The sequence below is a fragment of the Neofelis nebulosa genome, chromosome 13 (assembly GCF_028018385.1).
Source record: "Neofelis nebulosa isolate mNeoNeb1 chromosome 13, mNeoNeb1.pri, whole genome shotgun sequence".
In the NCBI taxonomy this organism is placed as follows: Eukaryota; Metazoa; Chordata; class Mammalia; order Carnivora; family Felidae; genus Neofelis; species Neofelis nebulosa.
In genome coordinates, this window is record NC_080794.1 from 81346259 (window position 1) to 81372904 (window position 26646).

At 44.4% G+C, this 26646-nt stretch overlaps 1 protein-coding gene across 2 annotated transcripts in view; it reads left to right on the top strand.

The window, feature by feature from the left end:
- Positions 1-274: 274 nt before the first annotated feature.
- PLPP4 (phospholipid phosphatase 4) overlaps positions 275-26646 on the top strand; it is a 127990-nt gene continuing 101618 nt past the window's right edge. The window contains exon 1 of one of the 2 annotated variants that reach the window (XM_058697956.1): positions 275-450. In XM_058697956.1, coding sequence (XP_058553939.1) covers positions 395-450 — 56 coding nt within the window. In that variant the 5' untranslated portion in view covers positions 275-394. The remainder of the gene's footprint in view (positions 451-26646) is intronic. The other variant, XM_058697955.1, reaches the window with a different exon arrangement.

Genomic DNA, 26646 nt, shown 5'->3' on the forward strand with positions numbered 1-26646 from the left:
CGCAGGGGAGGCGGCGGCGGCCGCGGCGGCGGGGCTTCCCCGGGCTTCCCCTCCCCTCCCCGGGCCAGGGCGCGGAGGCGGCGCTCGGCGCCAGGGCGCGGGGAGTCCCCAGGGCGCCCCCAGCTCGGCGCGGGGCCGCGGGGCGGGGAGCGGCGGGCGCGGCGTCCGCGAGCCCCCGGGCCCCGCGGCGGGAGGTTCGGGCCGAGCCCTCCCCAGCGCCCGCCCGCCCCCGCCCGGCGCCCGCCTCCCGCCCCCGCCCGCGGCCTGGAGCGCGCCTCCCTCGCCGCCCCGGGTCTGGCGAGCCGGCGCCGGTCGAGCTGCGGGAGCCGCCGAGAGCACCAGCCGCCGCCGCCGCCGCCGCCGCCGCCGCCCCGGGAGCTGCTCCGGCCGCACCATGCGGGAGCTGGCCATCGAGATCGGGGTCCGGGCCCTGCTCTTCGGAGTGTTCGTGTAAGTAGTGGTGCGCCGCGGGCGGGGGCGCGCGGACGCGGGGACCCACGGACCGAGCGTGTCTGCGCCCCAACTTTGTTTGCGCCACCGCGTCCCTTCGGGGCCTGGATTCGAGGTCTCCTCCCCGCCCAGTGCCCGGGATGTGTCCTACGGGACCGTCCTGGTCCCCTTCCAGGGACCCTGGGCGCGGAGGGACCCACGTACGCCGGACCAAGACTCGCTCCCGCCACCCCCATCGCGCCAGGGAGCGGGACCGGCCGCCGCTCGGGTCCCCTCGCCTGCGCTTGTCGCCGGCTGCGCACCAGCTGCCCGGGGACTCAGGTTGCACCCCTGGAAGCGGGAGCGCAACCTCGCTCGCGCACTCGGGAAGTTTCTCTTTCTGTGCGATCTTCTGAGCCCGACGTTTGCAGTCCTTCCTCCTGGCCCATCTCCCGTCGCCGTGCGCAGGGCCAGGCTGGCTCTCCTTCCGTGGCCCTGGCCCTGGCTTTGGCGACCGGGTTTCAGGTGAGCGTTTCCCCCAGGAGACGTTTGCGGTACTTCTCTGGCTAGAAAACTGTTGCTGCGGAGGCTGGGGAAGTCGGGGGCCGCAGCCCGAGGTACGGGATCCGTACGCCCCGAGCTCAGTGCGGAGCCCTTGTCCGCGTAGGGTGCGGGCGGGCGCTAATGGGGATAGCAACGAAATGCCTCTGGTGGCTCCGAGCGGCTGGTACCTGGAAATAGCGATCTTGGAAAGGGGAGGGGGCTCCGGGCGCAGGCTCTTTTAGAGACGTCTGAACCCCAGGGCGCCTCAGGGACCCGCTACCCGCCGGCCCCCGAGGCCCAAGCAGCAGAGAGCTGTTCGCCGTCTCTGCCTTTCAGATCCGAGCCTTTTAACACCAGCTCAGACCCACTCCACAGCCCCCTGTGATCTCTTGCCAGGCAGGCGACGGCACCTGCGCTTGACCCTACGTTAGCTGGTCAGGTTCTCTTTGCCCCTCCACCCATGACTGTTTTCTGACACATTTGAAATATTAAAGTTGCATGAACTTTCTGGACTTGCCAGGTTCTTTTGAAAAGCCCATGCATGCAGCCATTCCAAACAGGAGGCCCCTCTCTGGATTTCTGCCCCAGTCTGGAGTCATTGATGGCAGGTGGGAGGCTGTGAGTTGACTTCTGTTTCGTGCAGCCCAGGGTATACACATGGAAAGAAAGACCCTTTCTTGCATGTTTTTCTTTACTAGGGATTAAATTCATCCAGAGTATTGATTCACACCATCATAAAGGGTGATGAGTTCCCCCAGATGCAGGCAAGCCCCCTCTCCCAGCTTCTGACTAAACACTGCTGTTATTCAGTGTGAAGAAGGAATTAGAAGAACTTCAGTTGGGTTTTGATGCATTTGGAAAAACAAAAAACACTTTTCCCTTCTCTTACTCCATCTTTCTACCTTTGGAACATATATTAAAACTAGAGATTGCTGTGTGATCAGATGGGGCCAGATCTGACTGGCAGATAGGCTAGTTCCATTATATTATTATATGATAGAAATGATAAAATAGTGTTCAGTGCACAGGATTTACCAGACGTTTGTTTGGTAAATGTGAGTGTGCGTAATGCTGAAATAAAGTGAGGTAGGCTGGTAGGCTTCCTGGTCTGATTGTTGCTGGAAATTGTCAGATAATGAAAGGGTCCAACGGTATGCAAATATTTATATTGTTTTCAGATTTCAAATAGCCCCCAAAACATTTATGAGATGTTTACAGATACATGACGCTCTGTGCAGTGGCTTTGAAAATGTGATAATTACTGCTTTGTGTGCTTTTTTGCTTCCTCAAGGAACGTTATGTAAAAATCAGGCAGTTTTATATTCTTTTCTCCAAAGTTCCCCTTTGTATTAATTAATGGGGGATCTGCCGTTACCCAAAGGGAAACATTTGGGCACTGATGGTGTTTTGGGGTGATTCCCTGATTTTCTATCAGTTGGAACCAGTACAGTGGATCCAACTTGTGGCTCTTTTACCTGCAAAGACCAGCTTTGGTATCGGTGTGAGACTGCCTGGGTGGGAATCTTGGATGTTCAGATGCTGTTATCATCAGGCAGAGATAACGACTTCCGGAAGGACAGGCTAGGCGCACATAGATACAGATGACCCTTTGTTTTCGTAGATAAGCTTCTGGTGGGATAACAGAGGCTGGATTTTGGGGGAAGGTTTGTTCTTCCTTTCTCCAGCGCTGGTCTGATGGCAAGATTTCAGAGGTTTGTACCCACCTGTGCTCATGAAGGTGGTGGTCTCCGTAGCAGAGTGGGCTGAGAAAATCCTTCTGGGCAAGCTGCATCCACTTTCTCTGCAGCTGGGTCCAGTGTAGCTGATAAAAGTCATCATCTGCTTCTGCTCGTTGTATGTACCCTATTTCTCAGGATAAGAGAACAATCTTTTTGGGGGGGAGGGGAGACACCTTGCTTCTTTGCGAACTTGTGCCTCTGGGAGGACGTCACCTGTAGATGCACCTGTTCTGTGATGATATTTTCTCTGAGTGAGAGCAAGACCCCACTGCCTGAGGCCCACATGCTCCTGTGGACTTGAAGTGAGTGCTAATGAAATGCAGTTTTGGACCTTGAGGTTGTAGGGTTATATGCTTTTCCTTTCTACTCAGGGAACCACTTCTCTGTCTCTAGGCCAGGTTTAGTGCTGAGGTTTGGCGATTCAGGATCCCAAGAGCATGCCCTCCAGGAACCCCCCCATAGACCATCCAAGAGGTGTGCAATGTCCTTTGGGCAGCCCTGACCAAGAAGTTCAAACCACCGGGAAGAAAATTAGTAACGAGTAACACAAATCAGGGCTGGCACAGCAGGCTTAACCGAACAGGGAATAAAACGGTTAGAGGAGGCCAGTGTTTAGGAAAAATCAAAGTACAATGTGTAGCTTTGAGGCTGCATTTAGTGCTCTGAAGCTTGCCCGGAGGCCCCTTTGCTCTTACTTATGGAGTGTGGGCAGAGCAGAGAGGAGGAGCTTCAGTGGGCTTCCTCCATTTTCCTGCCACCCAAGGCTCCGGCAGATTCTGTGAGCTCGCGTGTACCCGCAAAGCCAGCACCGGACCTCGGTGAGCAAACGCAGTGTGGATACAAGGTGGTCAGTCAACAGCCTTGCAGCCAGTGTCACAGTGTTGGTAGTATATTGCCTGCAGTTCTACTGCTGTCACCAGTACAGTAAGTGCCATTTATTGAAGGTTTATTACGTGCCAGGCAGTAATGAAGATGATCACACAGATTTAACCCTTACACACACTCCACGAAGCGGGAATGTTGGCATTTGTGTTCACGCATGAAGAGGCCGAAGCAAAGACAGGTTAAGGAACCGCCCAAGTCACAGAGCGAATATGGGAAGCCCCGAGATCCAAATCTAGATGGTCCTTCTGCGTCATCTGGACTCTCAGTCACCTCGCTATACTGCTTCAGGAAAAATAACAGCCGGTGCGCGGCTGTCAAGGGTTGACTATGCATAAGACATTCAAACAAAGAAAGCAAGATTTAGACAGGGTAAGTAGCTGGCCTGAGGACACTCAGGTAGCAGGAGGTATAATCTGGATCTGAACAGGCAGCTGAACCCCACGTCCCACGGCCATCAGCCGCTGAGATAGAATGTGTCTGGCACCAGACTTTGGAAACTAGAGCAAAAGTGACTGCATCCTAGAAGCGATCCCCTTACCGTGACCTATTGTCTCCAGAGAAACAAATGAATGGTAGAATGATGTGTGGGAAGAGGCGTCACTCTGGTTCTCCGAGCAGACTCTTAGGATGACATTTCAAAGGGGGTGGGGTGGTAGTTATGGGTCCCATGCCCTAAGAGATGGGATTAGGATATGTTACAGATTTTGCAGGGTCTCCCTTAGTCTCTGGAGCCCAGAGGGTGAGGTGTGGGGAGAGAAACTTGCAGGTCAGAACCTAATTGGTAGATTAAAGAACTGGAGGGTGTGTATACTCTCTCTTGCACCTTTTGGCCCTTGCCTCCAGGACATCAGTTCATCCGGAAAACCCTTTATTTATAGCGCTGCAGAAAGGGCTCTGGAAATAAGACAAACAATCAGAAATACAGGTGGAGGGGGAAGGCGATCTACCTGTTTCACCTGTGAGCCCAGGTTCCCTGGGGTCCTCAGTCCCTCTCTCCACTACCGGCTCTGAGTGGCCCCCTGTCTGGGATGTCCCTCTGGGAGCTGTGGGTTGCTCAGCGAGTGGATGACATTTGCCTCAATTCAGATCAATCCTGTGTCTTTCTTGGAGCACTTCCTGTGCAGGAGACCTGTGCTGGGTGCGGGGGGTGGGGGGGGGTTGTTTGAAGAAGGAAGGCTGGGGGGCCTCCTGGCAGCTCACAGGTTGGCCGAGCAAAAGCACACAGTGGACACTAGTGATTTTCCCCAGTGTAATCGCTTGCTTTGGAAGTTTTTCCTCCCAACGTTTTTATCATCCATCCAGGTGACAGATGCTTATTTGGCACCTTCTAGGGGCCAGCACTGTACGAGTGCTTTTCCTTCCCCTTCGTTGGTGCACTCTGGTTGGTATCATTCCAAACAGACACAGGGAAACTTGGCGCCTTTGCTGGTCCAGGTGATTTGCCTGAGGGCACTGGCTGTCAGGTAGGATTTTTGGAGTAGTGACGGAAACCCCGAAGAGTCCCGTCCGGGGCTCGAGGCCAAGGACAGTTGTGGTAGTTGGAGCAAAGCGCTCAGTTTACTGAGGAGGGGTTAATTAGCCCCGGGAGGGATGGGAAGATGGGGACAGGTGCCAGGGAAGGCTGCCCAGAACTGGCACCTCACCTGAGTCTTGAGTATCCAGAAGCAGGCCCGAGGACATTCCTGTGGACAGAGTGGCCTGGAGCAAAGGCCTAGAGGTCTGGAGGCACATTTTGGATGGGGATCAGGTCTCTGGGTGTGGCCTCAGCATGGAGTGTGGGTCTGGAGGTGGCTGGTAGGAGGGGCAGGAAGTGAGTCTGGGACAGCAATGTGGGTGGTCTCAGTGCCCTGCTGGGAAGCGTGGACATTCCTTTATAAGCAGTAACTGGGGAGCCCTGGGAGATTTGAAACAAAAAAGCATCATGGTAAGACACTTGCCTGGTGGTGGAAAGCGACAGCTCCCTCGGGCATGTAGGCCCTGTTTACGTTTGTAAGTGACAGTGCCCAGCTGCTGTGCCCCACGGTGTGTGCGCTCTGGGGGCCTGGGTTGCGGTCAGCTGTCTCCGTGGCTGGCTCCATACTGCCAGCTGTTGGATTGCGGGGGCCGGCACTGTATCATGGTCTCCTTTGCTTTCTCTGTATTCCCAGCCAGGCCTGGCCACCAGCGTGGTCTGTGCCTCTTGAGTGCTCACCAGATTGCGTTCGATTTCTGATGGCCGTTTCTGATGGTCACATAGACCCCAGGGCGATCTGCCTCAGTGCAGAATGAGGCTTCCTTAAAGGTTTGCTGACCACGTGCATCAGACTTTCCTGGGGCCCAGCTCAGACTTCACTGAATCAACATATGGAATGGAGCCCTGGGAATCTGCATTTTCAACAGGTGCGCCTTCTGTCCACCACATTTGGGAACTACTGACGTGCAGCCTACCCCTTCTTGTGCTGGAGGGTCTCCTCTGGTTCTTTTCTGGCTGCACAGACTACCCTTCCCCAACTCCTGCCGTCAGGTGGGGCCATATGGAACGTGGGTGTTCGACAGGTGGTGAGCTCCGGTTGGGGCAGCGTAAATTTAGTGGCCTTTAGTGGCCTGTCATTGTCCTCCTCTGCTGGGGACGAGCATGCAGCTGTGTGTTGAGATGGCAGAACTTCTCCACGTGAGCAGAGAGACAGCTTCCCTGGAGAGTCATAGCATTGGCAGTGGACTTTGTGGGCCAGAAGGAAACTTTTTGCGTTAATGGCGATTTTGGGGATTGATTAGCTACTGTAGCACAAGTCTGTTCCATCTGGCTAATACACTTGGAATAATTTTGCTTGCTCTCTAGAAACAAAGTCATTTGAGGCAAAGTGGTATGATGAAAGACCATGGACTTTGGAGCTAGACAGGTCTATGTTTGGATTTCGGCTCAGCCACTAACCAGCAAGTTGCCTAAAATCTCCGAACCTCGATTTCTTCATGTGGGAAAGAACAATACTTACCTCACTGGATGTTAGTAGATAAGATGCTTTTTTTTTTTTTTTTATAACCCCTGTCCTTAAAAAAAATTTTTTTTAAATGTTTACTCATTTATTTTTGAGAGAGTGTGTGAACGGGGGAGGGACAGGGAGAGAGACAAAGAATCTGAAGCAGGCTCCAGGTTCCGAGCTGTCAGCACAGAGGCCGATGCGGGGCTGGAATCCACAAACTGTGAGATCATGAGATCATGACCTGAGTCGAAGTTGGACGCTTAACCGACTGAGCCACCCAGGTGCCCTAGGAGATAAAGTGCTTTAAGCACCTACAGTACATGGAACAAAAATTAGATGCCTTCTCCCCACTCTTGTGAATCTCTATTATGTATAGTTGGTGTCTGAGAATAGCCGTGTAGCACAGTGGTCATGACCATGGCCTTTGGCATTGGTTGCTGAGGCTTGAATCCAGATTTTGACACTTATTAGTTGCATGAGCCTTTGGGGAAAGTATTTATCCAGCTTAGATCCTTGTTTCTCCCTCTGTTCCACAGAAAAAATAGCAGTACCCATGAACGTAAGGCTTGGGAGTATTAAATGAGAGAGTATTCGGCTCATCATGGGTGCTCAGTAAATGGAAATGTTATTACCATTGTCCTTTTGTTAAGATGAATCCATAATGTATGCTAAAGAGAAACGCTGTAGGTAGCTAGCAATACTCTGATTACAAATGATTTACTACGGGATTTCTATAAACTAGTAAACTTCTTTAAATACATTTCACATGATTCCTTTTAGTCCCCGTGAGGCAAGTATGTAACTTGAGCTCATGAATGAGCTCATTCAGTGAGCCGTACCCCCATAGAGCAGCGTGGCTGGCTCGCTGTCTAATGGACGGGTGGTCCCAGTACTGTCGTTTCTCATATGTGACTTACATTGCTGGCCGTTTACAACAGTGATTTTAGGACATCAAATCCGAAGGGGCATTAGCATAACTGCATTGGACCATGTGAAAGGAAAATGCTGCATTCCTATCATTTTCTTCCGACACCCAGTGTCCGAAGCCCTGTGCAGGGAGTTTTCCATCAGACACCCTCCCGGGGCCCTGTCCACCCCCAGTCGGGGTGGGTGGAGTGCGGTGAGCATCTCTTCCCTCCCTGGGGAGGCTTCTGCCTTGTCATCTGATCAATGGAGCAGCCTTCTGCTTGAAATATTATTTGCCACTGTAAAGTGAGTCTGCTGAACCCAGAATTCTGAGAATTGATGATGTTCTGCCACAGGGAGATAAATGCTTATAACACGACAAAAAGGAGATCATTAGTTTCATAACTTGTAGACAAAGTTATCTCAATTAGTTATAAAGATGATGCCTTTTATGACCCACACAAGGCTCATAAAAACACCATACCTCCCTCTATTTTCCTATGATAGTGTTCTTAAATATGAAAATCATCATAGTAATACTTGTTTCTTTAGTAAATATAACCTGTGGGCGAGTCAGAAGCACCGGTTGACAGTGCGGAGGTGGACTGACACAGAACCATACCCTCCAGTGCCATCATCAGCCAAAGGCACAAAGGTGTAGAGGGGCTTGGAGATGTCCCGGGATGGACGAGCAGGAGGCACAGAGAATCTGGGAGTCTTGAGCCCAGGGATGGCCGCATCACCAGCTTTCAATATGTGACCGAAAAACGGTCCTGCAAAGGTGAGAGACTAGTTGTGATTCGGTCTCCACTGCAGACAAAGGAGCAAGAAACAGGGTCAGAATCCGTAGGAGGAGCATTTAGGTTGGTTTTCAGAAAAGTAGGCAGTCTGCCAGTCACTGGGAGACATTTCTTTTCTCCTTTTCCGAAGGGTTTTAAAAACATTTTTATGAAAGTGTTAGTTCGAACCATATGCAGTGGCTGATATTTGACGGTTTTGACCTACAAAAGCAAGAGTTTCATTTAATTCAACCTAAAAATAAAATACACAAGGAAACAAATGCATGATTTATAATTGCACAGCTTCCCAGAATACCCTCTGCCCACCAAGCCCCATTTCCCCCGCCCCCAGGGTTCAGTTCTAAGCTCCATACAAATGGAATCATACAGCAGGTACTTTTTCATACGGCTGCTTTGCTCAGCGTGTTTTTGAGATTTATCCATGTTGTACTTAGTTGTAGTTTGTTAATTCTTATTGCCATAGAGCTTTCATGGCATGACTTGCCTCTTGCTTTACTCATTTTGCTGTTTATGGATATTGGGGTTATTTGTGATTTGGGCTAATGCCGTTATTGTCTGTCTGTCTTCTTTCTTTCTTTCTTTCTTCCTTTCTTTTTTTTTGTGAACATATTTGTAATTTCTGTTGGGTATATACCTAGGAGTGGAAATGCTAGGTTGTTATTCACTTGAGGTTTTTAAAGAAGGATTTGGCCTTTCTTTGTCTAGCTCCGCTTCTGAATTAGGGATGTGTGCTGCTTTAATCTCCATCTGTTGAGCAGTTACTTTGTGAAAGCCCGTGGTGGCCCCGAATGCCCCGAAGAAGCCACGAGCTGGGTCCCCACTCTACAGGCAGGCCGGCAGGCAGGCAGCCTGGCCACCGTAGTCAGTGCAAGGGCTTTGGAATTATTTTCTGACTGCTGATTGCAAGGGTGTGCCCTAGCTTCCTCATCCGTAAAGTGGGGGTAAGAAATAACACCTGCCAGGGGGCTGTAAGGATGAAATGATGTGTAACAGGTGCCGGCTACAAAGCTGGCACATAGTGGTAAAGCCACTCTGTGTCCCTGGCTCCATCATGCTTCCTGTGGGCAGGTGGAGATGAAGGTGAGTGAAACCCCCCCCTAATGTCACAACGTAATAAGAAGAAGAAGAATGCAGCTCTTAGCACCACAGGAGAGCTGCGCCTTGAACTAGGATTTCAGAAGTCTGGGGGAAGCATTCTGAATAATCATCCAAGAAATCACTGACAAAATGAAATGACCAATACCTATGTATGTGTCAGTATCTTTTCATTGACCTGTGTCTCCACTTTGGTTACAGAGGGAGGAAAGGAGACGAGCTTTAACACGTACTGTAGATCAGCTTTGTTCTTGGCACTTGTCACACCTTAGATGATTTCATCTTTGCAAGTCCCCCGGCCCCCCCCCCCACAAGAGGTGATATTGTTGTCCTGATTTACACAGTAAAGAGTTAACACTCCTCATATACAGAAAGCTCTTGCCAATCAATGAGAAAAGAGCAGAGCTCTTAAAGAGAAAAGTGGGCAGCAGAACTAACAGGGAACTAGTAATACAAATAGCCAATGCACCTTTATAAATCAGTGATTTCCATAGAAAGGCAAAATATCCATCTGAAAGCAGCAAAATGACATTGCATATAGATCAGCACACACTTTTTATTGTGCTGGGACCAAAGAATGTGGAGCCATTGAAATTAGTAACATAGACGACTATTTGTTGACTTGTGGAAGATACCCATAAATTGTGAAGTGGTAAAAAGTAGGTTATGTAAGTGTGCACGATGCTACTTTCATATGGTAATGTAATGAAATCAGTTTGTGTTGATATCTATAAGGAAAATGGCTATAAAGATATACAACAAAATTGTAACAGTGGTTATTTTAGCCGATGGAATGATCTAATATTTGCTTTTTTCTTCATGCTATTTATTGTCTACATTATTTTACAGTAAACATTTATTACCTTCATATAGAATCAGAAAAATCAATGTAGAAGTTTCCTGTTATGGGGAGGGGAAGAACCTAATGAAATATTCTTAGATGGGGCTGTGTGATCTTTTTGTGATTGCTTTAGACATATCTGTAGCGGGAATGTGTCAAAAATCAACCTTTCTGTATTTAATATCAACTAAAATATTGAAAGGAAAACCAGAAGGTAAAGATTAACACCCAGATGTGCAAGGTTGTGGTGAAACAGATGTGATCTGAGGCTGCAGGTGGAAATGTAAATGGACATAAGCCTTTAAAGACATTTTTTTTAACGTGTATTCATTTTTGATAGAGACAGAGCAGGAGTGGGGGAGGGGCAGGGAGAGAAGGAAACACAGAATCTGAAGCAGGTTCCAGGCTCTGAGCTGTCAGCACAGAGCCTGACGCAGGGCTTGAACCCACCCATGAGATGGTGACCTGAGCCGAAGTCAGCTGCTTAACCCACTGAGCCCCCCAGGCACCCTGGATATAAGCCTTTTGAAGAGTGGTATTTCAGTGCATAGACAGACAGACCTGAAATTATTCCTGTCCTTTGACTTAGAAGTGTTAGAAAAATATGTTGAGGCACTGATGTAGAGGTGCAAAAATATCCTCATGAATAAGATGTTCACTGCTGTGTTCCATAAAAGGAAATATATTTGTCAAGTAAAACTAAAATAAAAGTCAAATGGTCAACACTGGAAGAATAGTTTGATAAATTACGGACACGATAAATTGGCTATTAAAACGATAATTTTGAAAATTGGGAAGAAACATGGTAACATTTTATGATGTAGTAGTTAAAGGGAAAAAGGACTCTCCAAAAATAGATGTCAGAGTTAAACTGTGGGCAGCATGTTTGATTTGGGCAAATATTAGAAAGGATTTTACACAGAAGAGCATGTATGTAGTGGGAATGAATGTTTCTCTTCACTTAAACATTTTCTTTAAGATGATGAAATAGGGGCGCCTGGGTGGCTCAGTCGGCTGAGCGTCCGACTTCAGCTCAGGTCATGATCTCTCGGTGTGTGAGTTTGAGCCCCGTGTCGGGCTCTGTGCTGACAGCTCAGAACCTGGAGCCTGGTTTGAATTCTGTGTACCCACCTCTCTCTGCCCCTCCCATGCTCATGCTCTGTCTCTCCCTGTCTTTCAATAATAAGTAAACATTAAAAAATTTTTTTTTAAGATTATGAAATAGTTGGAAAAATTGAAACAACAGAGAAGGGTAAGGATGGCTTACCTCTCTCAGGACTGCTTCACCTCTCTGCCCGTTCATTCCCTTCACTTTTTAAAGTCAAACTTTTAAACAATGTGTACTCTTTTGTGGGACTATGTTGCCTGGCACGTTTCTGAGATTCATCTATGTTGTGCTCAGTTGTAGTTTGTGTGTGTGTGTGTGTGTGTGTGTACATAAAATATACATTTTGAATATATTATGTATTTACACATAATAAAAATATAGGTAAATATATTAAATAAAATATATAAAATAAAATAAAATATAAAATAAAATATAATATATAAATATATATAAATATATAAAATAAAATATATTAAATAAAATAAAATAAATAAAAGTTTAATAAAAACTGAGACATCCTGACAAAGTTTTTTTTTTTTTTTTACTTAATTTAGATCTACTTGATTCTTTTTATTGGCTGTGGGTATTTCATCATATTAACCTACTCAGGGAATTTTAGGGTATTTTCTTGTCTCAGTACAACAGACAACATTGCAATTGTGCTTACACTGTAGTGCACCTGTTAAAGTATTGCTGTGATAAGCTTTTGCAAACGAAATTTCATGGTCAAAGACCATGTGTGTTTTAAATTCTGATGGATGTTGCTCAGGTGTCCATCCAAAGGGCTGGCTGTCCATGTTTACATTCTGGTTTTCGACATCCTTGCCAATGCTGGGTGTTCGTAATGTTTTATATTTGTACCGTAGGACAGAATATAACATTTGCATCTTTTTATTGTGTATTGGCAATTTGTATTTCCTTTTTAAAATTAGGTTTTAATTTTGGGGTGCCTGGGTGGCTCAGTTGGTTAAGCATCCGACTTTGGCTCAGGTTATGGTCCCATAGTTCATGAGTTCAAGTCCCACATTTGGCTCTGTGCTGACAGCTCAGAGCCTGGAGCCTGCTTCAGATTCTGTGTCTCCTTCTCTCTCTGCCCCTCTCCTGTTCATGCTCTGTCTCTGTCTCTCTGTCTCTCAAGACTAAAGAAATGTTAAAAAAAATTTAAATTAATTTCAATTCCATTATGGTTAATATATAGTGTTATATTAGATGCAGGTATACAATATAGTGATTCAACAATTTCATATATCACCCAGTACTTATCAGGACAAGTGCACTTCTTAATCCCCATCACCCATTTCACCCATCCCCCACTCATCTTCCCTCTGGTGACCATCTGTTTGCTCTCTATAGTTAAACATCTGTTTCTCAGTTTGTCTCTCTCTCTCTCTCTCTCTTTTTCCTTTGCTTGTTTATTTTGTTTCTTAAATTCCACATGTATGTGAAATCATATGGTATATGTCATTCTCTGACTTATTTCACTTAGCATTATACTCTCTAGTTCCATCCACATTGTTGCAAATGGTGAGATTTCATTCCTTTTATGGCTGAATAATATTCCATTGTGTATGTGTATATATACACACACATATATAAACACACATACACACACACACACATCTTTTTCATCCAATTCATCTATTGATTGACACCTGGGTTGCTTCTATAATGTGGCTATTGTAAATAATGTTGCTATAAATGGGTACATGTATCCCTTTTCAGTTAGTGTTTTTATATTTTTTTGGGTAGATACCCGGTAGTGCAATTATTGGATCTGTTTTTAACTTTTTAAGGAACCTTCAGTCTATTCCACAGTGGCTGCACCAGTTTGCATTCCCACCAACAGTGCACAAGGGTTCCTTTTCCTCCACATCCTTGCCAACACTTGTTTCTTGTGTTTTTGAGTTTAACTATTCTGACAGGTGTGAGGTGATATCTCATTGTGGTTTTGATTTACATTTCCCTGACAGTGAGTGATGTTGAGCATCTTTTCATGTGTCTGCTGGCCAATTTGTATTTCTTTAGTGAAATATCATTTCCCTTAATCCATGCTTCATCTTACTGAAGTGTAGGAGTGCTTTATGCCTTAAAGATATGAATCTTTTCTTTCATATGTTGCAGCTATCTTCTCTGTGTCTGTGGTTGACTTTTAAATTTCTTTGCAGTTTCTATTATGCACACATTTTAATTTTTGTGTAGTTAAATCTGTCAGTCTTTCCCTTTATGGTTTCAGAGTTTCTGTCCTATTTAGAAAGTCCTCTTTCATCTAAAATAGAAACGTTCTGTATTGTCTAGTATTTGATGCTTTGTTCTTTAATTTTAATTCTTTAACGTATCGGAAATTTATTTTTATGTATGGAGTGAGGTAGAGGATTTTAAATTGCTGTTTCTGTATAGTTTTCAGTTGTGGAGTAGACATTGTCTTCTCCATGATACCGTTACCAGTTACAAATTCCCATATGTCCATGGAATTGCAAGTGAATCTTGTTGCAATTTCAATTCTAAGGTATATGGCGCCTTACCTCTGGGAACCAACATAGCATGGAGGTTAAGACTGCAAGCTCCAGAGTCAGGATGGCTGAGTTCAAAGCACTAATCTTCTGTTACTATCTGTGTGAACTTGGAAGTTGCTTTATCTCTCTGTGCTTTAGTTCCCTGGTCTTAATAATGATATGGATAATAGTGGATACTAATAATAATAATGGATAATGGTGCAGTAATTTCATTGTATTGAGATCAGAGAGAGCGGCTTGTGCGATTTTTGTGTTTCATAACTTGTTCTGATTTTCTGTGTGGCCACATATGTGGTCAATTTTTTGTAAATTTATATAGCTTGAACATAATGAATAGTTTGTGTTTGATAGGTACAAAGCTCTGAATATATTAAAGCAAGCTGACTATACTATTCAAATCCTCTATATTCTTACTATAAAAAAATTCATTCTTTATAATTTGGTCTTTTTTTTTTTAAAAGTAATCTCTACCCACAACATGAGGTTGAAACTCATGACCCTGAGATTAAGAGTAGCATGCTGTACCAACTGAGCCAGCCATGTGCCCCTAACTTGGTCTTTTTAATGTGAAGATATGCTATCTCTCAAACTATGGTAATTAAAGCATTTACATTTTTGGAAGAAGTAACTAATATTTTGTCATACTACTGCCAGCTTATTTTCTGTTTTATTTTTGTGGTGCTTCATTTTGCTTTTTTACCCCCTAATTTCTTGCGTTTAGCTGAATAGCTCAAGTTTTCTTTGCCACCCTTCTTTTTTTCCTTTAGTGATTTGGAGGTCAGAATTCCTATGTCTGCATTTCAGATTAGTATTCTTAAATTTTATCTCCCTCTGATAAACCTTTTATCATTAAGAAGTTTTCATCTTTGGGTTAATATTCCTTATCTTGAAGTACACTTTATCTAATACAAGATATAGCTAGCTACATTATCTTTTTTGAGGGTAATGCCTGAATAGAATATATTTTCCATCCTTCTACTTTCAACCTACCTGTATTTTATGTTTAATGTATGTGTCTTATAAACAACATTTAGTTGTACCTTTTAATTTTATCCAGTATGGCCAATCTCTGCCATATGGTCAATCTCTGCCATTTATTTCAAGTGGTTAAGCCATTTACATTTAATGCAATTATTGATGTGGTTGAGTTTAAGTCTACCATCTTATTTGTTTTTTATTTGTCCTGTTATTTGTTCCTTTTTTCTCTTTTCTTTAAAATTTTTTTAATGTTTATTTTTGGGAGAGAGAGAGAGAGAGAGAGAGAGAGAGACAGTGTGTGAGTTGGGGAGGGGCCGAGAGAGAGGGAGACACAGAATCAGAAGCAGACTCTAGGCTCTGAGCTGTCAGCACAGAGCCCGACGCGGGGCTCGAACCCAGGAACTGCAATCACCTGAACTGAAATTGGACGTTTAACAGACTGAACCACTCAGACACCTCTCTTTTCTTTTAGATTAACATTTGTTAATATTCCATTTTATCTCCTTTATTGTAGTTTTAGCTACACCTCTTCAAAAATTTTAGTAGTTTCTCTAGAGATTACAATATGCATTTTTTACTTGTCACCATTAAGTCAATATTTCAAACAGATTTCAAATACAGCATAAAATACAGCATAAAAACATTATGACAGCACACTTTCATTTCTTCCCTTATGCCTTTGAAATACTGTCATAGATTTCACTTCTATGTATGAATCACATAAAACATTTGTTTTTGTCTTAAACAGTCCATATACCTTTATAGAAATTACATTGAAAGTATTTACCCACATACTTAGCATTTCCAATGTTCTTTGTTATTTCTTTCAGATTTAGTGTTTTCCTTTAGGATTATATCCCTTCAGCCTGAAGAACTTCCTTTAGCTTTTCTTTTTTCTTTTTTAAATTTTTTTAACATTTACTTATTTTTGAGAAAGAGAGAGAGTGAGCGAGTGAATGGAGGAGGGATACAGAGAGAGGGAGACACAGAATCTGATGCAAGTTCCAGGCTGTAAGCTGTCAGCACAGAGCCCGATGCGGGGCTTGAACTCACAAACTGTGAGATCATAACCTGAGTCAAAGTCAGATGCCTAACCGACGGAGCCACCCAGGTGCCCCCCTTTAAGCTTTTCTTGCAGGGCAGATTTGCTAGAAATAGGTTCTCTTGGACTTTGTTCTATTGGGATTATCTTTATTTTACTTTATTTTTGAAAGATACTTTTGTTGGATGTAGAATTCTAGGTTAACAGTTTTCTTTCAGCTATTTAGAGATGGCTTTGATTGTAGATTCCATTCTTTCTGATGAGAAGTCAGCTGTCTTTGTTATTGTTGCTTTTCTGAATGTCATGTGTTTTCCCCTCTGGCTGCTTTTAAGAATTTCTCTTCACCTTTGGTCTTTTGCAGTTTGACTATGATGTGTCTAGGTTGGTCTCATTGTACATTTCCTGCTTGGGTTCATGGAGATTCTCAGAGCTATGGTTTGATGTCTTTCATCAGTTAAATATTGATAAGACATTAATATTTTTTCTGCCCCATTTTCTCTCTCTGTTTCTTTTGGTTTTTCATTTACACAGGTATTAGTTTTATTTTATTTTATTTTATTTTTATTAAAACTTTTTTTAATGTTTATTTTTGAGAGAGAGACAGAGTGTGAGTGGGGGAGGGGCAGAGAGAGAGGGAGACACAGAATCTGAAACAGGCTTCAGGCTCTGAGCTGTCAGCACGGAGCCGGATGCAGGGTTCAAACCCACAAACCACAAGATCATGACCTGAACTGAATTCTGACACTTAACTGACTGAGCCACTCAAGCACCCTTATTAGACAGTTTTATATTATTCCACAAGTCTTGGAATGCTGTGTTCTATTTTATTTTTGTTATTTCTTTCTTCCCTGTGGCTCAATTTAAGGTAGTTTCTATTGGTTTATCTTCAAATTCACCAATTCTTTATTTTCTACTATGTCTATTCTGCTGCTAAGCCCATGCAATAAATGCTTTATTTCAGTTCATTTTTTTCCAGTTTAGAATTTCCATTTGATTCTTTTTTAGAGTTTTAGTTTCTTTGCTGATGTTTTCCACTTGTTCATTCTATTCTTCTTTCCCTATAATCTTTTAATGTATTTATAACAGAAAGTCCTTTTCTGCTAATTGTAACATCAAGGTGATCTATGGTTCTGATTTTTTTTTCCTGATGATTATGGGTCACATTTTACTGCTTCTTTTGTATGTGTAGTAATTTTTTATTGCATATTGGAGCTTATGAATCATACATTATGGAGATGATAGATCATTATTGTCTGCCAAAGAGTGTTGAGGTTTGTTCTTGCATGAAGTTAATTTATTGCTGGGTCGCCTTCATCCTTAGAATCTTGGTTCTAGGCTATGTTTGTATAAGTCTATCTTGGTTTTGCCTTTGATCCTAGGGTACATCCTTTAGTTCTGGGAGGTGCTTTTTATTACTATAATTTGGCTCTTCTGAGGTTTCAGTAGAAAGGCGAACTTGGAAAAACTTCAACTCCAAACTCTTATCTCCTGGCACTGGCTAGCTGCTGGAATTTCCTGTTTTACTTTTAGACTGTGGCTGTTACTTTCCAATGGGATCCTTGGAGTCCTGTCCTGCACATTGCAATGTCTGAGTTACCCAGTAATTTGAAGGGAATTTGTACACAGAATTTTGGGTTTCCCTTCTCTGGCTAAACTCTTTTTCAGGGAGGTTTCATGTGTGTTGTATTATCCGGTATTTTATTTCCACTTGCTTTCTCTTTTCCATAGTTTTTCTCCCCCGCTCTTCTGCTTTACTGATGGACACTCCTGGAGGCTCTAAAACCTGGCTATGGATTTCTTAATGTTTTCTTTCTTTTCAGTTGTGTTTTTTGAGAGGGAAGAGAGACAAAGTGAATGGGTTGCATCAGCCATCTTGAATTAGATACCTCTTTAAATAGATTTTTCAATTTTTTCGTGGACACAATGTTTATGTTTTTTAGTATATAAAATTATATTTTAAAAATTCACTGATTCTTACTTTTACCTGTGAATATTTTTATGGCTTTTGGAGTCATCATTCAAGTGACCTCTCCTTTATGTATCTAAAGTCCTACCTATTTTCTAAGACTTGGCTCAGAATTTGCTTTTCTCTGTTACCTTGTCTGAGCATATCAGCCCTGAATGAATGTACGTGATATTGATGACAGTGTTATATAGAAGGTCCCTGCTTATCTTTTTATTTAATGACGGAAATACTTGGTTCCTGAATGTGTTGTGCTTTAATTCAGTTTTGTGGACCAGTGCAAAGATTTTCAGCCATGGAATGAGAACATATTAAATTGGACTTTAAACATATGAACAGCTTACTCACGGAAAATCGTGTGAAACACAGATGCCTTGCTTTGATTTTTTTCCTAACACAAAAGATCCTTTTACTGTTTGCTGGAAGTAGCAAACTGTGGTGGTTTGACGATGACGAAGATGACGATGATGTTAGTGATGATAATTCATATTTATTGACCACTTACTATATGCCAGGCACTTTGCTCCTGTGAGATAAGAATTTTATAATTTTTCATATTTTTGGATGAGAAAACCAAGGCTTAGAGAGGTTAAAGAATGTGCCCAGTGTCACACTGTTAATAAGCAAGATGAAATGCTTTCCGTGAAACATTTAAATTGAGTATTTTATGAGTTGGAACAATTCAGAGCAGATTTGGGTGGGGGTGGGGAAGAGGAGGGACTGGTAGTGAGGCTTCCTGATAATGAAATGACCCTGACAACCTCTGCAAAATCATGGACATGACGGGGATAGACACACGACGAGCAAATGGAATGTTGACATTTTACTGGAAGGCACCACCGAGTGAATTATATTATACCCAGTGTCTGGCCTGACCTGGCTCTAGGCGTTGTCTCATCCATCACCCTCTGCCTTGTTTCCCAGAGGTCCTTACTGAGATCCTCCTTGTTGTTCAGGGGCAGAGCTGAGTCTAGAACCTCCGTCTCTTGACTCCTGGCCCCACAGGCTGCTGTAGCAGGTGACTTCCTTTGCTTCTCTTGAGGCGTCAGTTCTGCACGTTAGGGCTCGTCCTTTCAAAATCCTGTTGGGATCATTTGAATGCAGCTCTGTTTCTAGACAGCCTCTGTAGGGCAGCTAGTGAGGAGAGCTGCTTTTTATCAAAACAAACTCTTGCTCAAAAGGAAATCCCAGCGTCTCCTCCTTTTCCTCACCAACGTCCAGGTATCAGAGGAATAAATTCTAGAAATCTAATGGACGGCATAGTGACTGTAATTAACAGTACTGTGTTATGTATCTGAAAGTTGCGAAGAGAGTAAATATTTTTTTAAGTTTGTTTATTTATTTTGAGAGAGAGAGAGAGAGCGCGAGTGCATGAGCAAGGGAGGGGCAGAGAAAGAGGGAGAGAGAATCCCAAGCAGGCTCCTTGCTGTCAGCCCAGAGCCTGATGCCGGGCTTGAACTCACAAACTGCAAGATCATGAGCTGAGCCAAAATCAAGAGTCGGACGCTTAACCAATAGAGCCACCCGGGCACCCTACAAAGAGAGTAAATCTTAAATCTTCTCATCACAAAAAAGCAATGGTGGTTGAGCGCCATGATGGAGGTGTTAACTCACACTGTGGCAGTAATCCCTTTGTAGTATTTAAGTGCATCACACCAGTACATCACACACCTTAAACATACACAGTGTCAATTAGATCTCAGTAAAGCTTTTCAAAAAAGAAGTCCTGACAGTTCTCCTACATGTATTTGCCACACCTCTGCACCACGTGTAGGAGAGACGTGTCCACAGGCCCAGAGCATGCGAGGTGACAGGTGAGTCCTGCCTTTGAGCGCTGTCCTCTCCTCGTGGTCTCTTTGACCTGCAGTTGCCTGTGGACGTTGTTTTAAGTATCAGGAAGAGGGATGGACCTGAAGTTCAGGGGTGGGTGTTTCTGGAGGGGTTTTCTTTGTAAAGCCCAGCTTTGAAAACTGGAGGGCAGCCCTTGTCACACTGAGAATACCTGCATTTGGGGCAGAATATTTGCGGATGGTGACACATCATTTTCCTTGGTCCCATTCCCTTGTCCTGGGAGCAGAGGTAGATGACTTGGGGGTGGAGACTCCACTCCCCTCCCTTAAGATGGTGCAGGAATCACCTCTACGCCTTCAGGAGCATTGGCAGTGCATTGACTATGTCCCATTGTGTGAGATGCCGAGCCGGGCCCGGGAACAAGAACCGAATGCCACAAGCCCGCCTCACTAGCCAGAGTCGCGTCAGCGGCAGAGAGCAGGGTCCTTGGAGATCGGGATGCCGTGGGGCCAGTCTTCTTGGCATGGAGGACTGGCAGAGCAGGAGGGCTTGCCAGGAGTTCGGGGTTCCAGTGGGGTTGGGGTTTGGGTGGTAAGAGCCACAGCACCCAGAGGTGGGACACAAAACTGAGTGGAGGACGTCGGGGAGCAGCTTTGTCTGGGGCCAGCTGTGCCCTCCTTTGTGCAGACCTTGCTTCTGGGTCTCCAGCCCCGGGGCCTGCCTTTTGAATTGATTTTGCAGGAATAGCTTCTTTCCTTTTGAATGCTTCCTCTGTGCCAGGTGAGATTCTTTTTTAAAAAAATTATGATTATTATAAGCCCATTTAATTCATCTTAAGAAAATCTAAAAAGTAAAAATTGATGCCTGAAATCAGAATATTCATGCTGAGTGTGACCTCATTAATGGATGTATTAAGAACTGTATTCTTCAACATCAGAGAGTGTATTTACCTTTGCAAAAAAAAAAAAAAAAAAAAAAAAGAAATTCAACAGGAGTAGCCTGAGAACAGCATAGTCTAATAATTTCACTGACTACATTTTTCATTGTCAAGTGAGTTTTGCAAAATATAGTCTACCTGTTATTGTTCCACATCACCGTTTTGGATGACCTAGAGAGTTCTCTTTGTAAAACAGTGGAATGGTCTGATATAGGATAGTTAAAAGAAAGGCAGTTTTGTTACTTTACGGAAATTCAGGAATAGCAATCCTAAATTCACACTGTGCACGCAGGTGAGTTTCTTATGCTTTGTGTGCAATGAGCTCGTCTGGTCCTTCCGACACCAGCATGAAGTGAATGCTGTTAACTTTCTCGCTTTCTGGGAGGGGAAGTGCAGGGAGGGGACAGTGATCTGTCTGTGGTCATTTCTATAGGTGGCAGAGGTAGAACGGGGGTCCAGGCCTGCCTGGCTCCATAGCTCTCTGTTCCCATTGCTGTCTTGCTGGGGTTGGGTGGGGGTGATCTCTTTGTCCCCAGCTGCCCACCCTCTGGCCTCCTGTGCACTGTGCCTGCAGTGGATCTTGGTCATAACAAACCCATGGTCAGGAGCAGTTGAGCCTAGTGCCTAGAGGATCCCAGGATCTGGAGCCCCAGACCCCCTGGCATCAGATGCTGCTCGACCTCTGCTTGAATTACTTCAACCTCTCCTTCCTCAGTTTATGAATCTGCAAAGTAGGGAGAAAAATCGTACCTGTTGGAAACTGTCAGAGAATAAATTCTAGCAGGGTGATGCCTGGCATACAGGGAGCTCTCCGTAAATAAAAGCCATCGTCATCAAAATGGCTGGTGTTCATCTAGAACTTTCCCTACCCTTCTTTTGGCCCCATCTTTACCCCCTCTTGCCTGTGAGAACCATGTGTTTATAAGGTAAACCTGTCTTCATTGACCATAATCCTTGTTTCTTTCTTGAACAAGTGGAACCTTTCTCTGGATGTTAGCAGGCAGTATTGGAAAGCAGTGCAGCTTTAGGAATAGCCAACATAAAAAGCATCAAGAGCCTTGGATGAAGCTTGATTAATTATCTGTGTACTTTATGCCTGAAATGCGAATCATGGTTTTCATTTTCCTCTCAAGAACGTGAGCTCCCTGCTTTGAATTAATCCAGGAGAGCAGTGTTTTAAAAAATTTCCCTACTGCTTTGTCAGCACTTAGAATTACTGCCTGAGGGTTTTCTTTTTCCCTTCTCAGAGAATCTAAAGGCAGGTTGAATACTTTTTGGATTAAATTTAATTAGTTTAAGTTTGGAAAAAAAAAAAAAAGAAAAAAAGAACAGAACTTTGTGAAGGTTGTGCTCCAGAAAGAAGTGTTTCCCTTGTCATTTTTTGTTTGTTTGTTTGTTTCTGAGGTGTTTTGAAAACCACTCTGGGTTTTTCTGCTGGCTGTGTTGGAAATCATGAGCTCCTGCTCACGGGAAATCGGAAAGCAGGTCTCACTCTGGAGTGAACCGTGTTCAGTTTCACAGTGAATGGAGTCAAATCCCAAGAACAAATCCATGTGAGATACAAATGAGTGCAGGTATAATTTTAGCATTTGTCTTGCTCCACTACAAGCATCGTGAGAGGAGGGCTTTGACTTTTGTGTTCACCACTCTCCCTCCCACTGCTGATGTGGCTAGCACATAGTAGGTGCTCAGGAAATAGTGAGCAAAAGACGTAGCTGTAGTGAGGTGACTTCAGATGACGGTCTGCCTACTAGAGGAAGGAGCTCTTCCAGTTGGCATATCCTGGGCCTACAGACAGGAAGATGAGGTCAAGGCTTGCCCTTTAGATGTACAGAGAAGCTCAGAGGAGAAGTCAGGGAAGACATGGGTCACTCAAGTTGGACAACTTTTCCTCCCCAGGAAGAAATGCAATAAGGAAAAGTCCAGGCATGATATTGAGATACCATGTGGGTTCGTGGCTCTGTCAGCTCCCCAGGAAGGGTGACTCCTGATCTTCTCCCATTGGGCTCTGGCATTTAGAGGCTGTGCAGGGTAGCACTGAGCAGGGAGGTGGCAAAGGTGGCAGTGTGATTCGTGTGGCCACGTGTGTGTTTGATTAAATGTTGAGACACACACCATGGTCTGCCAGGTCTCCATCTTCTTCGGGTCCACAACCTTCTTGTGACGGGTCCTCAGTGGGGTCAGGCCTATTTCCCAAGGCACAGACCCTCTGAGCGCTACCTCTGAGCTGAAGCGTACCTCTTTGAGAACCAGAGCTTTTTAAGAAAGTTATCTTTGTTAGAAGTTCTTTCTTTAAAAAAAAAATTAATGTTTATTTATTTTTGAGAGAGAGAGAGAGAGAGAGAGAGAGACAGAGTGCAAGCAGGGGAGGAGCAGAGAGAAAGGGAGGCACAGAACCCGAAGCAGGCTCCAGGCTCTGAGCTGTCAGCACAGAGCCTGACGCGGGGCTTGAACTCACGAACAGTGAGATCGTGACCTGAGTCAAAGTCGGATGCTCAACCGACTGAGCCACCCAGGCACCCCAGAAGTTTTTTTTTTATTTTAAAAAATCAGTGTTTTCAAATTATAAAACAATTGTAGGCTCAGTGTAGGACACTTGCACAATACAGAGAGAAAAATGGGAAAGAAAGTGAAATTATTTATGGTCCTACTAGCCAGAGAAAACCACAGTTAATATTTTGGTCTGTGTTCTTTTATTTTTTTTTCTCCAGTACTTTTCTACACAAAAGCTATGCCTTGTCTGAAAGGCAGTTTTGTAGCATGCCTTTTCCACTTGGCATAACACCCTCAATATTCTCCCTATGACAATAAACATTCCTCCCCAATATGTTTTTGTGAAAGTTGTGAAGGTTGGCAGAATACACCACCCCAAAATGTGCCACTTTGGCATAAGGATGATTTTGAGCTGACAGCAGTCAAGAGGAGGCAGATGAGGAAGTCTCCCTGCCTTCCTCCGCTTTGCCTAAAAGTGGAGCACAAATTTTCAAGTTGTCCCTCCTCCCTTCTGTACCAGGAAGGACAGAAATTGGTCAATGGAGACAACTTTGGACCCTATCAGCCTGGAGATGGCACTGGAGTAATTTGCAATAACAAACTTCACTGACTAGCCTTTATGTGCCATTAGTTTCCTCTCATATTTGACCTTCCCACAGTTAGCTACCCTTGGAAGTGCTAAAACTCTTCCTTTCTCCTGTCATTCCTTCACAGATTTATTATCCTTTACTGGGGATGCTGTATAAGCTGGAGTTCTAAGCCACTGCTTTGAGTTACTCATTTTTCCTTGGGTAGTTCCCATGTAACCATGTGGTACACCTGTTAATAAACTCTTATTTGTTCCTCTGAATCTGTCTTTTATTATAGGGATACAGTTAAGAACTCAGAAGGGTAGATGGGAAATAATTTTTCCTTTTCTACAGCTACAGTACATTAAATGAAGGCAAATACTTAGATGCAGTCAGCTTGCTGGTGTTGGACATTAGCAGGGCATCTCTGGGTTTTAGCTGATGTAAACAACACTGTGTTGAACATTCTGGCTCATGTGTTGCCATGAATATCTCTGATTATATTCTTAGACTTAATTCCTGGATGAGGGATTTCTGGGACAAAGCATTTTTTTCCCCTCTACTTCCTCCTAATAGCAGAAAGGTTGTACTTTCTGTACAGTGCCTGATTTGGCTGGTTCTTCTTATCCTTCCTGCTCAAATATCCCTTGCTGGAGAAACCTTTACTGAGGATTTTGTTCAATGTCTCATGCCCCACCATGCTGCATTACTTATCCCCCCTTTTTTGAATAGTTTTTGAATAATATTTATTTTATAATTTTTTAATGTTTATTTTTGAGATGAGAGAGAGAGAGAGAACAAGTGGAGAAGGGGCAGAAAGAGAGGGACACACAGAATCCTAAATAGGTTCCAGGCTCTGTGCTGTTAGCACAGAGCCTGATGTGGGGCTTGAACTCAGGAACCATGAGATCATAACCTGAGCCAAAGTCAGACATTTAACTGATTGAGCCACCCAGGTATCCCTTTAATAGTATTTATTTTAATCTCAACTGATGCTGTCTATTATTTATTGGCGTCTTTATTGTCTGTCCCCACTCAGCAGGTTGTAAGCTCTGTAAGTGCAGGAACCTTGCCTGTTGGGGTCACTGCTGTTGGGCAGAGCCTTTCCAGCATTCCATTTCAACCCTGCTTGTGCATCTTGGTGTGCAGGACAAGTTTACTGAGTGAATAAATGCTTACCCACACTGCTAATAACTTGCATTATGCATTTAAAAAAAACACTTGTTACCATTATTCTAAACTATTTTTTTAAATTTATTTGTTTTGAGAGATAGAGAAGGGCAAACAGGGGAAGGGCAGAGAGAGAGAGAGGGAGGGAGAGAGAGAATCCCAATCAGGCTCCACACTGTGAATGCAGAGCCCGATGCAGGGCTCTATCCCATGAACTGTGAGATCATGACCTGAGCTGAGATCAAGAGTCAGACGCTTTGACTTAGGCTCAGGTCGTGATCTTGTGGTCCATGAGTTCAAAGCCTGTGTCGGGATCTGTGCTGATGGTTGGAGCCTGGAGCCTGCTTTGGATTCTGTGTGTGTGTCTCTCTGTCTCTCAAAACTAAACAAACATCAAAAAAAATTTTTTGAAAAGTCAGGCACTTAACTGACTGAGCCACCCAGGCACCTCTCTAAAAATTGTTACCTTTATTCTAAAACAAAGAATGACAAACATGATTTAACTTACTGCTGGCAATCAGTGGCCCTCAGGTGGTCCTGTGATTCCTTTTGGTGTACTGAGGTGTAAGGAAGGCATCTTTCCCACGCACTGACTGGGGGTTTTAAGTATTGTGGTTTGTTTCTCATGGTTTAAATGCTTTTCTTTGTATGTAAGAGGCCATAGACGGTGGGCTTACTTAAAGCAAGTTGTGTTTCTACTACAGTTTGCAGCTGTTAATCTGTAGCGGGCCTTGAAAGGAGATAGTCGCCTTATTAGAATGGTGTGTGAAGTCAGAGTGAATAGGTTTTACTTGAGGGTCTGAGTAGCTGTCCTGTGTTTTGGTGCTTGAGTATGCTACATGCCTAGAGGCTTTTTAAATTGCTGACTGGTTCTTATAGAGGGGTGATGTTGATAGTTGAGTTCTGGATGAGCAGGGTATTACAATTCTTATTACTGAGTTAGTGTCCCCTTGAGTACAGCCGAAGACTATGTCATCAGGCTGCTGTAGCAGTCAGTCAGAGGCTGAACGAGTAGCTCATGTGGAGAATACTGGCAGTGGCCGTGCACCTGGGGCACAGCTGGGGGATGATGCCAAGGGCCATGCCTCAGGACTCTGAATCTGACCCCCTCTGTCCAAGGTTTTAGCAGCAACTTGGATAAAGACACAGACAGTAGGCTTATCAAATTTGTGCATGACACAAAACGGGGATGGAAGTCTAATACGTAGGATAATAGAATCAAGATTCATAAAAATCTTGGCAGGAATGATGGGTCTGAGACTAACAAGGTAAACCCTAACAGGATTACATGTGAAGTCTTGCAGCTCACTTAGGCAGAGCCAGCCAGCAGCTGCCAGCACTGGCCGAGGCCTGCGTTGGAGGTAGTTTGTGTACAAGAAACCAAGTAAGGCCTGTGGGCTTCCTCGAGGCTATTTTTTAAAATTAATTACGCCTTATATGCTTTTTAAAATTAATTACGCCTTATATGCTTTTTAAAATTAATTACGCCTTATATGCTATTGGTCACAGTAGGACCTCCAGATCTAGAGGATGCTAAATTGCTTCATAGCCCTTCTTTCCTGGAGCACGTCTTCCAGTGCCCCTCTCCCAACCTGGACTGATTTCCAGGCCCCAACTGAGCTCTTGCTTTCTCTGGGGAGCTTCTCCTGGGCATGCGAGCTGGCCAGCAGCCCTTCTCCCCCATCACAGTGCTCACCAAACTGTGTGGCTGTTGTCTGATCATCTGTCTTCTGCTTTGGACCCAAGACTCACAGGGCCTGTGTCTGCCTTAATAGGTGCCCCGCCCCGAGCAGTAACACGGTGACTGTCACACGACAGATGCCCAGTGGATGCCCTGCCTGGTGGTATGAGCACTCTCAGAGGATGGGGTAGGGTTCAGGACTC